Source organism: Siniperca chuatsi, linkage group LG7 (assembly GCF_020085105.1).
Source record: "Siniperca chuatsi isolate FFG_IHB_CAS linkage group LG7, ASM2008510v1, whole genome shotgun sequence".
NCBI lineage: Eukaryota > Metazoa > Chordata > Actinopteri > Centrarchiformes > Sinipercidae > Siniperca > Siniperca chuatsi.
The window spans coordinates 23,197,454-23,212,957 of NC_058048.1; the positions used below are offsets into that span (position 1 = coordinate 23,197,454).

The 15,504-nt window shown below is 40.5% G+C and overlaps 1 protein-coding gene across 8 annotated transcripts in view; it reads left to right on the forward strand.

Annotated features, from left to right (window-relative positions):
* robo1 (roundabout, axon guidance receptor, homolog 1 (Drosophila)) overlaps nt 1-15,504 on the forward strand; it is a 215,283-nt gene that overhangs the window by 82,349 nt on the left and 117,430 nt on the right. The window contains exon 1 of one of the 8 annotated variants that reach the window (XM_044202712.1): nt 5,307-5,511. The exons of 6 other annotated variants lie outside the window; for them this stretch is intronic. In XM_044202712.1, the coding sequence (XP_044058647.1) occupies nt 5,322-5,511 (190 nt within the window). In that variant the 5' untranslated portion in view covers nt 5,307-5,321. Of the gene's footprint in view, nt 1-5,306; nt 5,512-8,208; nt 9,005-15,504 lie in introns of those variants that run through there. One more of the 8 variants, XM_044202715.1, reaches the window with a different exon arrangement.

Here is a 15,504-nt window from a genome sequence, read left to right on the forward strand (position 1 = left end):
GAGAGATCAGTCACTGAAGTTGGCTCTAAGTTCCCATTGAAACCACAACTGCTGCAGAATGATATTCTAAGTACAGTTCTGGAAAGTTTCTGAGAGAAATAACTTTGAGAAAAAAAATATTGATGTCCCATCAATTCTGAGCTCTGTGGCAGTTTGGGTTTGCAGTTGAGGTTTGTCTAGAATATTGAAAGATCAATTTGTGTTTTTACTGCTTTGACTGATTTATTTTCAATAATATGAAAGAAAACATGTAGAAAACCAAATTATTTAAATTAGGAATGTTTATCTAGCCCACAAAAACTGCAGAAAGATTTTGATCTGGGCACTGACTGACTTTTTAGCCACAGTAGCGGTGTGGTTCTAGAGATGGCAATGTCTGTCTGTTGGTCAGTCGGTCCACCAATTTGGTTCAGACTGAAATAGCTCAACAACTATTGGATGGCTTGCCATGAAATTTTATACAGGTATTCATGGACCCCAGAGGATGAAGCCAACTGACCTTGGTGGTCTCCTGACTTTTCCTCTAACACCATTATGAGGTTGACTTAGTGATTTTGAGTGAACCGTCTCGCCAACTATTGAATGAATTGTCAAGAATTTGGTCTGCACATTCATTTCCCCTCAGGATGATTTGTAATAACTTTGGTGATCTCCTAACTTTTCGTCCAGTGCCATCATCAGGGCAAATTTTTAATTAATCCACTTTGGTTTATGACCAAATACCTTCAAAACTAATGACATTCCCATCAGCCTCAGCTGTACTTTGTGTTTAATGCTACTAAACTAAGAAAGTAAACATCGGCATGTTAGCAAGCTGATGTTAGCATTTAGCTCACAGCACCAAATGTACTGCCTCACACATCTTGTTCAATAATGTCCTGTAGTCTCAAAATACAAAATGTGTTTTTGATGAAAGGGGAATTGACTGAATGTGGACAAACTGAGCACCTGATCTGAACACACACTCAAATTTGATCATCTAATCTCTTCCTCAGTTACTCCTGTTGGGAGTCTGAGAACTGGACATTTTACTAGTTTGCCAAGAGTCAGTTGTATAGTTTCACACTGGTGACAATGTCCTGAATGTGTAACTGTTTTTCTTTAATTGAACACTGAGTAGTTTCATCTGTCACTGTCACATCTGTATACCGAGAAAATATTTACTGACTAAACAGAAGAGCCTTTTCAAAAGATAAAACTTTACCGCTAAAGCTCACATATATAATGCAGTTGCAATGTATGACTTACAAATAATGAAGAGATTTGACCAGGAAATTGCTGTTTATGTTTTCACTTAAATAATGGTCAGAATGTTGCTCTGATTAAACTCTGCTCTTGGTCAGGATCGTGTTTTGTATCTCACTGCTACGTGATTGGCTGAGGTCCAGCAGTGATAAGAACAAAGGAATATATTGGCTCAGTTATCCTGAGCCCCACTGTCAGTCATTAAAGCTCTCCTGTCCCTAAACCAATTAAGCCAATTAAGCATGAAACACATTGCTGCTTGTTTCTGCCATTATGCATTTCTATGAGGGAAGGAGTGAAACACTCAATAAGCTGCGTTTGATGAAAAGACGAGCAATCCAAGGACAGTCAGATACTTTAATATTGTCTAATTGTGTTCAAATCTCATCTTCCTGTTATGCTAGCGCGGTCGCACATTGAAATGCACAAATTGGATATTGTAGCACTGAAGTGCTGCATAGTAATCTTAATGTTGAATACTTGTTACTAACATAAACTTCCATATGGAACAGAATCTCACAGGAAGAGAGTTTGAACACAAGCAACTAATAAATGTTTTTCTGACAACAGAAGTGCAGAACATTCATGCCAACGTCCTGAACGTCTGTTGCTGCAAATATTCCAACGCCTGACTGTATTTTGATGTTGCTGCCAGGATGTTATGTGATAGCTGGGTTATTTTAATCAGCCTCCACAGGCCATGTCGAGGCTGACGCTAAACAGATGCTAATGTGAGGCCCATTAAAAGACACAGGGAAAGAGGGATTCAGTGTGTGCAGGCAAGCGGAAAAGCAACAGCCTGTTTATCGCCTCATCCTGCTTTGTGCTCCAAACCTCGTCGCGGCATCCTGTGAAGCTCCCTCTCTCTTTCTCCTCAGTGTCTGAACCCCCCCCCACACACACACACACACATTTCTTGCAGCAGTGTCATGCATGGAGGCATTCCCTGAACAGAAACAGATTTGTTTAGTTCTGTCATTTTCTTTCACTGGACCCCTGTCTTTTTTATCATGTCTGAAAGTTGAACAGAGAGGCTATAGTGAGAAAAAGAATGTTTTCACTCTTCTGTTTATGTCTGGTTACACTATGCTTTGCATCTTACTTGCTTTGTATCGTTTGTCCCTTTCTCTACTCTCTGGCAAACTCTCAATATAATAGTGACAAGAGACATTTTTAGTCTTGTCCAGTTTTTGAAAGACATTTTGGCTTGTTTCTGAGGTTCATCTGAGTGGGTTAACTGTATTTATTCTGGGATGGAGCCCAGAATAATACATTCTTGGGCCCTTTTGTAGAACTGAAGAGCCAGAGTATTGTCCACAGTGGACAGGCAGGGGGAAATGGCCTGACAATCACTGAGGTTTCTGTCGTAGATGTTCCAGAAATATGACAAGACTGCACTTAGTGCTTCACTTTCAGTCTCTGCTGATACACGTCAAGGTCTAAATATGGTTGGTTTTAGTTTGACTGGCCAGCTGTTATTTGAATTTAACTCAGTATTTTGGCCCTTGGCTATATTTAAGACAAATGTCCATACACTGATGATGTGTGCATTACACTTTTAGGCCCATATTAATTAACCTAAACTATGTTATTCATACATTGACAGTCTTTACTTTTAATCACAAGCCATCTTAGTTTTTCAAAATGGACATGAATCAAATGTTTGGCTGGTCTGTAGTTAGGAACACTACAGAAAGTCACTTCAAGTCAAACATAGTAGATTTCTTATGGTGGCATGGTTGTTGTAGTTAATGTCTAACCGGGAACCAAATAGGCAGGGGTAGGACCCAAACACAGAGGATCAGGCAGAGTAGGGGCAATCTAAATCATTTAATGAACGGAAAAACTCTTCCACAGATTCAGAAGCACAGACAACAACGATCTGACAGAGAGACAAGGAAAGCACACAGACTAAATACACTCAGGTGAGGAGAGACAATGAGACACAGGTGAAACCAATCAAATCAGGGCAAACAATCAAAACTGGCGGGAAAATCACACAAGACAGGAAGTAAAACTGCAAGACACAATAGGAGAGGGGAGCCTACTCTACAAAATAAAACAGGAAATGACTAAACATAACCCTCAAAACCATGATAATGGTTTGTGCTCCTAGAGCTTCACCACTCCCTCAGCAACCAATCACAAATGATTTGTTCCCTCTTTTAGCAGTGACACAGTAACACCAATATGATCTAACTTCCTCAGGACTTCAGATCATTTCTCCTCTCCTCCCACACATTACTTCTTGTCTCCCATCCCTTCCTTTTAGTCTTTGTTGGTCCCACATTAACAATCTGTCACGCCACCTGAAAATCATCTCATTCTCTAGAGTGCCATGACAGAGCAGGGAGAGTTCTCCTCCTTGTAAGCCCATTGCATGACAAAGCAGTCTTCATTTAACATGATATATCCTGCAGATTCGAGCAACCACACACATAACTCATGCAACAGTTACTTCTTACAGGAAGTTTTAAAAATAAGAGATTTCCATATGTTGCAATAGCCTGGATAAATGTTGACTCAGTTGAGTAAACGCAATTCCACATGTTTACACTCCTCTATTTTAAGCCTTTGGTTCTCCACTGAGGTTGGTGAGGAGAAGAGGACAGAGCTTTAAAATGATGGAATTGATGCCATCAGTCAGACAGTGTTTTATCCAGTTTCCTCGCCTTTTCCATACAGCTTCAAGTCTGTTTATGAGCATAAAACAGCCCTGAGAGTCTTGCCCTTTCTTGTCAGAGGACATTGCACTCCTGACTGGTTCACTCAGTCATCCTAGATACTGCTTCCGATTTGTGATGAGCTACTTGTATAACTGCTAAATGGATCACAGCCCAAAAACTGAAGCAGGTCAAAATTACCCTGCAGCTATTTACTGATTGTCTTGGAAAATGCTGAAGGAGCTCAATCAAATGCGGTCCTTTTACCTTGTGTTTTTCGTGTTTATCTTTTCAAAACACCTTTGAGACATGCTGCCCATTGCCAACTCACAAAGACTTCAAATTTGAATTGCTGTCTTATAAAAAGAAAAGTAGCACAATGAAAAAATAAAAGGATGCCTCCTCAAGGACAGTACATGAATGATAAAAGGCTGTATGTGAGGCAAGTGAAGTATGGTAACCATCCAGCCTGTGAAGGGAGCTCAAACATACTGTACCCATATTTTGTCCAAGGTGACTCGAGCTGCAACTTTGACTAGTTTCTGTTTACTTCCTAACATATTCAGGAGATAAACCTTCAGCCTGTGGAGTGTGAAATCCCAAAATGCACCACTTTTTCTGAGGATGGAAAAGCATTCTTACTTTTTTCTGTCTATTGGGAGAGAGTGTTTTGTTTGCCTCTCAACAGGGAGTATCTTTTCGAGGGGGAAAGATTTTGTTTTATGCCATCTTGTTTGGTGCGCTGCTGAGATGGGAATGAAAGCCATTAAATAGTCTTAGTTAGGGAAAAGGGAATGTGGGCTCCTTCACGTTACCCCGCCCGTGTGTCACCTCTGTGCTGAGGGGGCCTAGGTTTTGTGAGGAGTCCAACACATCTGAAAAGGGGCTCAGCATGCAGCCTACAGGATCTCCCGTCCTGCTGCATGCATAAAAACATCAAGAAAGGACGGAACGTCCACAAACTCCTTTTTGAATATTAAAAGGAGATTTATCAGAGATAAAAAGGCTGGGAAGATGACAGACAGTTTCTCCATTGAGTTATTAGGTGGTGAGATGGAGAGGGGAGTGAACTTCACCATGCACATTGTATATAGAGTTGCCCTCATTAAGATCCCATCGTACTCTGGGGGGAAACATTGTCACTGGATTTAGGAGACTGGCCAAGACTGCAGGGGTTTATGTATTTGGCAGATCTTAAGGGTAGCAGCATGATGGACTCTTGGTGGGAAGTGCAGCAATGTTTGCGTTTTGTTGCTGTTTTTGAGAATATTGAAGAGGATCTTTGGATTGGATTTTTATTCTTTGCCGTTTTTCAAGGAATACCAGTCTGCAGCCACTGAACTGCAAGAAAGGTGTGTTTTTATAATAGTTACATGCACATCTACTGGCCCTGTGTTGTCCACACACATCACAATGCAGATTTTGTGTTTGCTGGTGGTGCTGTTTGCCATGCTGGTCATGCTGGGAGTTCCTAAAGACCATAAGGGTCCACAGAAGTCTCACTGGTGCAAACGGCTGCCTAATAATTTTGGACTTCACCAAAACCACCAGACTTTGAGGCACTCCCACAACAAACCACATACATGTAACCAAGTCTTTCACAGTAAGTACAAAAAAGTGCTATATTACATAACTGTCATCCAAAAAATAATGACTCATCAAATCTTTGACAACATCCAAAGTTGTTTTGGTTCTCTTTAGTGATTGTTAAAGCATTAAAGCCTTGGAGAGCTTTGCAGTCCGGGATGGGCAAGTTTTTTTATCCTTACCTTGTATATTCTTGGAAGTTGTTTTGTGAAAGCAATTTGGCAGTGGTGTTAAAAGCTCTCTGCTGCCATCGCAGCCCTGACAATATGTCATTTTTCTTGCCTCTGCTGGTCTGATCAAGGTTGCAAGGGAGGGGAAAGAGAGAGGACAGAGAGCCTCCCTGTTCACAGAGCTCAGTCGTCATAATTTGCGCATACTGTGGGATTTTTTTCAACCATAGAAGAAGGGTGAAACCACACCCGAATACAAAAGGGTTTGTTGCAACATTAAACTATGAAAATGTGGTGATAGAGGTGGGGCCATGGGCACTGTCCAAAGAGTAACTTAACCATATGTATACTCTTTAGGCTAGGATGTTCTTTGAAATCTAACAGTATAATAATACCAGTAAACATTACTATCAGTGTCTTTTTCTACATTTTGTATATTAATTTCCTATAATTCTTATATTTGCAGGTAATGTGAGAAAAAAAGAGATGAGAACACTTAGTGATCCATGATAACAGTGTGTTTTGTGTGACATCGTTTTATTTTTGCATTTTTTTCTTTGCTGTGCTACATCAAACATTCGAAATGCTCACATCCTCTTGTAGCAATCAGCCCTCCCAGACACCATTCCATCCTGTTGGGTCTAAGTGAGGACTTTGCTGATAATTGCTTCTATGTTACAGTTCCTTGCTGCTGGCTAGAGGAAAATTTACTATTCAGTTGGTGGTATTCAGCTGAACAGCCACTTTACAGATCCAGGACTGTAAAAGCTTTCAGGAAAACAGGGCACATGAGAACTAAGTGGGAATGGAGTGTGTAAAACTGTACTTTAATGCACACATGGATGAATTAGAAATACAAACATGTTCAGAGTTGAAAGACAGACTTTTGTCTCACTCGGGTAGCATTCATTGTCATGTCGACTCCAGATGGGGTTTCAAACTGGTGCATAGAGACATGCAAGGGTTGCTGAAAGGGATCCATGGGGTAGTGAAATTCAGATTGGTTCAAATAGATCTAAGTACATTTTTCAGAGGAAACAGCGGTGTGGTCCTGAAAAAAGATGTGTTTATGAGGGCTATTTATACTCTGTGTATTTCACTCTGATGAAGATGCACATTGCAATGAAACAGTAGTCCTTGCACCCAATTAAAAGTAATCAAAGAAAGCCATGTGCTCAAATTTAAAAACAATGGACTGCGTTGTACATTGGCTTGCCCTTCTCAAGATATAGTGCTTTGATTATTGCAGTGTAAGTTAGTGGTATGAGAGAATAAATAAGATGAGTCTCCGCTGTTCAGCCTACAACATTGAATTTCTGAGACACATTGTCATTAAACATGGATGTGTGTTCTGAGAAGTGTTTGAAACATCACACTTTGAAAACCTCTGGGCTTGATGACTAATGTGTCACTAGGGACTCTTTCACTGACATACCATATGTATTTTTCCCTGGTGAAAACAGGTCAGGCAACCTTCACTGGAGGGCGCTGTTTGGTAACAAACAAAACATAGAGGCTTTGAGCTGAGCTGAGCTGAGCTGTGGAAATGTGAAAGTCTTTCAGCTGTTCGTTTTAGTCATTCATGTTTCCCCCACATTAGAGATCTTTTAATGCAAGATAACTTGCACAGTTATAAATTATACTTGCCAGATCTAAAAGAGCTACTCTGTGTCTAAAGTTGGTTGGACTCAGAGGTTCAAAGAAATAGCAGGCTATAGGCTAAATTGATCACACCACTGCAGAGAAACCCGGGTTCATTGAAGTCTGAACTGAAAAAAAGAGATGAGAAACACATTTTTATGTGGGTGAGTCTCAAGTTTATGTCACATTGGGTAAAATGTTAAATTAGGAACATGGATCACGAGATAAATTGTCAAACCAGATTTAAATTAACCATATGTAGTCATAGTGCACTAATGCGCATGAACTGTAGGTTGTTTTCTCTGGATTCATATTATAATATAGGTTACAGTATTCTTATATCGGAAACGGCTTGCTGTTTGGAAACGTTGTGAATTTAAGCTCTTATTCTAACATGCCATCGGAAAATCGGCCTGCATGTTGGCTAGAGGCAAACGGTTTTACATGTGAAACAAAAAGTGTTTTAATGAAAATGGTACTCCTATACAATATACCCTATCATGTTTGGACAGTTTGATTTTTATCCTGTAATACATTTTAGAAAGATAAAAATAGCTTTTAATAGCTAATCTAGTTTGTAATAGTTAAATATTAATGGACTATGACCACAGGAGACAAAATAAAACCCTAAAGTATTTTAAAACCATTATATAATAACTATTGAGTTCCAAAGGCTACTGTTAAGTCCCTTTAGGAATATCATTGGAGTAGGCTGTTACATTTGTTTTTAGTCATGAACCGCAAAAAGAATAAAAACAACATGTCGGAATAGTTTTATAAGGTTTCTCTTATTATTGGACATAGTTAAAGAAAATACAGTAGCCTGCCAGTTTGCGCTGTGTAACTGCGCTGCTCAGTGGGATCCAGGCGGGAAGAGGTTAAATTTCTTCTCTGGGAAACATTGTCGGGTCTATGGAGGGGGTAGAAAGGCGCATACCAATTGACGAGGCATTCCGCTTTCCTTGAATGAAATGCTGTGAATATGAATCCGTGTGTCCCCCCTCTCGCCTGAGGTTCGGGGTCTGCGACGCGCACGAGGATCAATCGGAGTTGCAGCAGAAGAGAAACGGGGGAAAAGTGATGGAAAAGTTGCACTGATCTTGTGTCTGGATCTGGTGGATGAGGGAGGACAGGACTAACTCGCAAAGTTTCCGATCTCAAGTGACAGATTTAAAACTGGACTGAAATAATGTGACTGCAATGATAGAGCCTTTTAGCGTGGACTACAACGTTATTTTACTCACGTTTGACTCAACTTTCAGTTACAGTGGATTAATTTTTTTGTCCTTTTTTGCACAAAGGAACTAAATGATTTGAACGAGATCGCCTGACCGCTGAGCGCAAGGCAGCAACGAGATGAATTCAAACTGTTTTTGTATTACTTTCCCCCCATCTTTTTAACCCGTCTTCTCATCCATAACAAGAAGCCAAAGCAAGCTCTTGATAAACTGTTCTTGGACTGTTGTGATATTTTTGGGTTTTTTTTCTGATTCACAAACCAAAATCTGGGTGTTTACATTTTCAAACTCTGGATTCTAAGATTTTGTTTTGCAGTTTGACATGAAGGAGCGGATGCCTAAACTGTTTTTTAAATAATTTGGATTACACAAGAACATTTCTCATAAGAGAGACGTTGAATGATGTCTCCAACTTCTATTGGATTTGTATTTCTGTTAGGAATTCTCCATGTGTGCTCAGGTAAGTCAATGATCATTAAACGGAAGTAATAGAGATAGATTAGATACAGTCTTTTATTTGGGTTTTACAAGTTGAATTTTGAACAAAGTCAGAGGAGGAAAAAAAATCCCATTTTATCTCTTTAATTATTTGTGAAGCTACAGGCCTTATACAGTTATTCAATTAGGCTACAGTACATGCAGAACAAAACAGTTTCAATATGCCTGTGCAGTGAAAAATAGTTGTTGCAGGGCAAATGTAGACACAAACTTTTCCAGTAATAAAAAAAAGACTTTTTGAACATCTGATTTTGTCAAACAGTTAGTGTTTTACCCTGAAAGAGCTGAGCGCACATAAAGTCACACATAAAGTGCTGAAGCCATGTGGGATCAGTGGAGAGAGCAGCTATCATCCTTCATGCAGACAGCACGAGCCTCTTTGGAGACCATGTTTCCATGTATGCCGTGATTCTGCCCATTGCTGAGTGCAACATTTTGTTTTTGTTTTTTAAAATTATGATCTGCAGCATCTCAAATGACATAAGTTTTTATTTTTTATATGACTGTTGGTCTTGTTTTAATTCAACTTTATGCCAATTTTACAGCTTATGGGGAGCTACAACAGCTTCGTTTCAGTTGTCTTTGTCCTCTGATGTCACTTGTATTGTTCCTTATTATCTTACACATTATTCCTCCTCACCCAACACATGGATGTCTTTATAGAGCTCCTGGGCCATGGTAGCTGGGGTTTTCCAGGTCAGTTGCTTCTGAGTTATGAGGAAACAAATGCCTGCCACCCCATTATAAGACATAAGGAAACGTGCATCCTTAATGTGAGCTAGAGGGGCATTTTACACAAAGAACTTGTACAAGACCTGTAAAAAAAAAAAGAACAGTTTAAGACAAAAAACATTTATAATGTAGTTCATTTATTTAGATAATACTCAAACATACAAACCTACTGTACCAGAATAAAAGCAGTGATGTCCAGGCCCTTTACTACTGTTTATCGTAGCTCCAACACATCTATATAATTACCTAAGTAATAGTGTAATCATTTTCAAGTTTAAAACTGAGACTGTTTCCAGATGTCCCTAAAACTGAAGTCTTTCTGCATGAGTATAAATGGTAGAGATCTCAGCTCAAACCGAAAGGTCTTAATTCTGTGTCTGGTCGACGTGTTCGTCCAGTTTTTGAGTCAGTGTCTTTCAGCAGAATTTCATCATCCATATTCAACTGTTATTCGTGCTTCCTGATTGGTTTCCTGAATTGGGTCTTTGTTTTCTGTAGAGAGGCCGAGATGTAGTGATGGCGAACGCCTGTGACACCACAATCATTTCAGGAAACACTGTAGCACCTAAACAGGAAATAGGGTGAGAGGTGAGCGTTTAGAGCTAGGTGGTGGCTCCATCTGCTCCACCCTCGGCCAGGCCTAATGGTCCTGTCCTGTGAGAAAGACCGTCAGACACCATGGTTTCCTATTACGCCTAGCTGTGGGGATGTCTGGGGATGTTTTCTGGGGAGAGGCGTGAGAATAGGGCCTGCTAATAGAGATGGACTGGACAGCAGATAGTCAAAGGATTGGTCTCGGATTAGACACTAGTGTCAGGAAAATTGGATTACACGCCACTTGCCAGGAAAAGATTTCATATTTGCTGCTAATTGGAGGGTTAACAACTTCATTCTAGTGTAGGGAAGGTATCAAATCTCTTAAGTAAATTCTTTATGGTGTTTAGTAACATCTCTGTGGATAATATCAAGATTATTTTCACATTGCTGGCCTGGTTGTAAGAAAGTATTTTTATACTACTTGTATGTGTGAAATAGAGGGAGACAGATGAGATGACCTTTGCCCTTTTTAAACTCGTGGTGACTTGCTTATTCCTGCCTTGCCCTGTCTGAAGGATGTAAATTGATACCTTCATCTATCATGTCTTGCCCTGTTATCAGGTGATCTGTCCTCCTGCCATACACTAAATGGTTGTTATCTCTCTTCCAAGTGCTCATTAGACCTTATACTCACCTCAGAGGTACCATTCAGATGAGGGCAAGAGGTGGCTATACTTCTCACACTCAAAATGACACTTCAGATTACTTTGAGGAAATAAGGGCTGTTAGAATGATATATATTAACAGGCAGAATATAATTTCAAAGCAAATATCTTCTTTTTAAGAATTGACATCCATGTTGCTGTAAACTCTTTGGGTGATTGTATGCATACTCACAAGTGTAAGTGTGAGTATGTACCAGTGCTGATAAAAATATGGGCTGTGGGAGTGGTGCCCTGGTAATCAGCTCCAGCCCCGGCAGCACCTAGCCGCTGAGGTCTTGACAAATTGACTCGTAAGTGCTGATAAATTGCAGAGCCCTTCCACCTCCTACATCATAACGATATGACAGGACACAGCAGGCTCCAGAGCCAATTAATGACCAGAGACCACAGGTGAGACCCATCTCTGTCTTCTTACTATTACCTTTCACATGGCCTGAAAACATATTCATTAAAGCCAGCCTCTTCCTTTCACCATCTCTCAGTTATCCACTTTTTGTATCAGTTTTTTTGAAATATAGTTCTCGTAATCCAAATAGCCCAACAACCATGTTGTTTTTGAGAGATTAACCTTCTGAACTGATGTTGTGTCAGGGTAGTAGGTGTCTTGAGAAACATAATGGGAATGAGTGTCAGGTCTGCTGTGTCGCCTCTTTCCTTAAGTTGAAAAATCTCACACCTGTTTGAGGTGACAGTGTCCATAAAGCCATATCTCTATAACTTCCACTAATACACATTAATCTGATGCTAATCCAAATCAAGCAGGATTTTACACTCTAAGATCCAGGATTAGGCAGACTTTGGCTTAGTGAAACCACATAGAGGAATGTGGGAGGGCAGCCTGTGTCCTCTTCCTGTTCATGAGAACTGTGGCTAAGTCATTAATGACTGACAATATAAACATTTCATAGCAGTTTGTTTGAGAGCAGATAATTAGGCGCTGACTCCTAATGATCTGCTTTCCCCCAACTGCTCTTCCTTTAATGACCTAAAGGCGCTGCTTAATTGGATTAATTAACAAATCCATCATATGTCAATAGTTTGTAATTTGCCATGGCTGCAGCTTGACTTATTCACATGTCTGCACGGAGAATCAGAGGATTTAGATAACTTTATAAAACTGAGGATACATCTCAATGCCATGTGTGTAAACCTCTTGGTATTTCAAATTCCTCAGGAATTAACTGCAATGTGTCACCAGGCTTCAGTTTAGATGGTTAAAACTGAGGAGAGTTATGCTCATTGCTTGCTGATAAGGTTGTTAGGACTTATTTAGCAAGTATCACTTCTGTCTGTCAAATTGTCAGTCAGTCTAAGCTCTAAAAACATATAGCCAGACAGAGTTAAGCCGTCTACACTAAGAATACTCGGAACATAACTTTATAGGAGCTGGCTGATACTAGAAAGCAGCAGGCGTGTCCAGGATAGTAGACTCATGGGTCAGTCAGTATAATAAATGCATGTTGTTCTGACATTTGATGTGGAGGACAAACATTCCCTATTACCAGTCTGTGCAGAAGTTATAAATGGCCTGTCCTTATAGGATGAAAGGTGTTGTCTGGTTTCTGTCTCGGTTCACAAATGCCACGCTAAGAAAAATGCAAAAAGTTTGCATTGCAGACACAGCAACAAGCAAATTGCATACTGCTAATTCACATTTGATTCTACATTGTATATGTTTGTTTACTTGATCTAACTTCACCATTTCCCCAATTACTCCACTAATATAGATGTGAGCGATAAGGAAAGACAGAGAGGTGGGGAGTGTGTTTGTGTATGTGTGGGGTGGCGAAAGGGGGCTTAAGGAATCTCTTCATCCTCTCACCCATCCCCCGCATTTTTTGTTTTGGCCCAATTTTTTAAGACTTGCCTTTTTTGTGGCTGGTCAGTGCAGAGCCTTTCTTAAATAAAGCAGGCCGACACACAGAAAAAGCCTGTGGGGACAGAGAGGCCGCATTGTGTCGCCTTAACAGGGCGATTGTAAGGCATGGAGGAGGGGAAGAGAATGGTTCATGTGGGACTGAGGGTGTGTGAGGAGTGTGGGCTGGGGGGTGTGCGGCTACACAAAGGCTACCCCAGGGTGTGGAAGGGGGATGGAGGGGGAAGAACGGAGGACGAATGGGAGGACGGAGCAGTCAAACATACCATGATACACCAGCTCTGGGAATACTCTTGATCTGGCTCTCTGTGCTCACATTGCATATTCTTACTGGTCCCTCATGGCAGAGAATGTGCTGATTAGGGTGATAGTGGTGGAAAACTGCGAGTCAAGGACGCTGGTGTGGTTTTTTCATGTAGAGGTGGACATGTGGGGAGAGGTGAGGTTGATTTTTGCTGAGTTAATAAATGATGCTGGTACAAAGCATCAGCATTGAGGGTTTGGTGTAGTATGGCCAACATCCCTCATGTATCTAAATTCTGTATGCTAAGGAACTCCCAGAAGGCTTGCCCTGGCATTTGCTGTGGTGGAGAAGCCATGCTATCATCGGGTGCCCTGCCTTGTGCATTTTAAAAAGGCTCAGACCTCCCTCCCTTTTATTTTCTCCACTGGGTAGACTGAGAGGTGGCATTGAGGACAGCCTTTCCCCAGTATCCTTCTTTTCTTTCTCACTCCCTGAGCTCAGGCCTCCTCCCAGCCTCTGTGACCATTCTATTACCCTGTCATTGCAAGGCCTGGATACACTTTTGAAATGCTAAACCTCTCTTTCGTTATAACTGACAGGGGAAAATACCATTAAAGGGGCTGAGAGGAATAGATTAAATTAGCAGTTAAAAGAGAGACTGCTAATTAGTTGATTAATGTCTTTGGTTCCTCCCCCTCTAAGCCATACTGTCGGAGTTAAGATTCCCTCTGGTGACAAGGCTCTACCTCCTTATCAAACATTATTTCCTGTTTATTTAAAATTTTGAAACTTTTTTTTTAATCCACACAGTGCTGTTGATGCATTGGGAGATTCACGTTCAAAAGCCACTCTCATCCAGAGCTGCATCAGCAACTTTATGTACAAGTTCCTAGGGGGCTAATTCTGTCACACAAAGACAGTGATAAAAGTAGGAGGGGTGCGCTCTATTTAAGAGGAAGTGCTGGAAAACATAATTAATGAGAAGGTGACCTTGGAATTCCCTATTATAGGGCTGCTTTTAGAGCTGCTCCCACCATTCAGCTGTAACCATGGTGAGGAGGATTCAAAAAACTGGGCAGCAAGTAAATCATCATCAGGCTTACCTACTTTCTGCAAATTGGTGACATTTTCAATAAATCTGATGTCACCATTGAAATGAAAACAATAATCCCAAAACATTTTCTCTGCTGTAGATATGCGTATGGTGCTGCTTTCTGTTTGTAAAAAGTTGCAAACACTATTGAACCCTTTGAACAGGAATGGTACTTTTGACTTCTACTAAAATCCTGTGGATTTTCACCTTTTCAAAAAGCTTTTAAACTATACTTTTACAAGATAAGATTGCTTTTGCATTTGGCTGTGTGTCTGTCACCAAGTCTCAATCGGAAGCTTCAAAGTTCAAACTATTGAGTGCACTTTAGGTTTAGAGCCTCACCTCTGTTTCCCAACATGCACTTGTCTTCAGTAATCTCACCTTTTTTGGTTCAGAAGACATTGTTGTAAAATGTGTGAAGGTGCTCTGTGATAAATGCTGTCCTACTTGACTGTTGTGATTCTTTCTGACATTCAGTCTTGACAGCCAGTGTTTATCCTTCACTCATTATGTCCAAAGCATACTATTCACTTCTGTCTCCATGTTTCGCCCTCTTGAAGGGTATTGGGCTTCCTCTTTCTGGATAGCCAAAGCCAAAATTAATCAAAGCGTTTTCTTCACCCTTTTTGACTTTGATCGAGCTGAGCTTTGCATTTACTTTTTATCCATAGCATACATGGGCTGTATATTTGCACTCATGTTCTATTTGTCTTTTTTAAGTATGACAGGGCAGAATACACCCTTCTTGATAGATACTAATAAAGCATAAATGATGGATTTCAAGCCATATAAAGTCTTGTCTGAAAAATCTTTCTCTTTATTGGCTGCCTCACTGTTGATCACTTTTTAAGGGAGCAGTTGGGAAAGTCAATGAAATTCAGCGTCAGTGGAAAGAAGAAGAGATATCCTCAGGGTGGTTATTTCCACTTACAAAACAGTTTGAAAGGCTGATGGTGATAGGGATATTTTGTCTCTTGCATTTGTCATCACAGCTGTCTTGCGCAGATCTGATTGCCCCCTCCCCCACCGTCTCCAGTTCTGGAGGAAAACAGGTTTTCTTTTTATTCAGATGTCTGACAGTATTTTTACTGTCAGGTATAGAAAACTGACAGACGGTAATTAAGGAACTGGGATACATTTATGATCAAGTCATTTTCAGTTATAGCATGAAAAGAAAACAGTATTTGGTTAGATACACTGTGTACCTGGACAGTTGGTATGTGGTAAGTGGGTGCTGGAAAGCAGACAGGCCAGT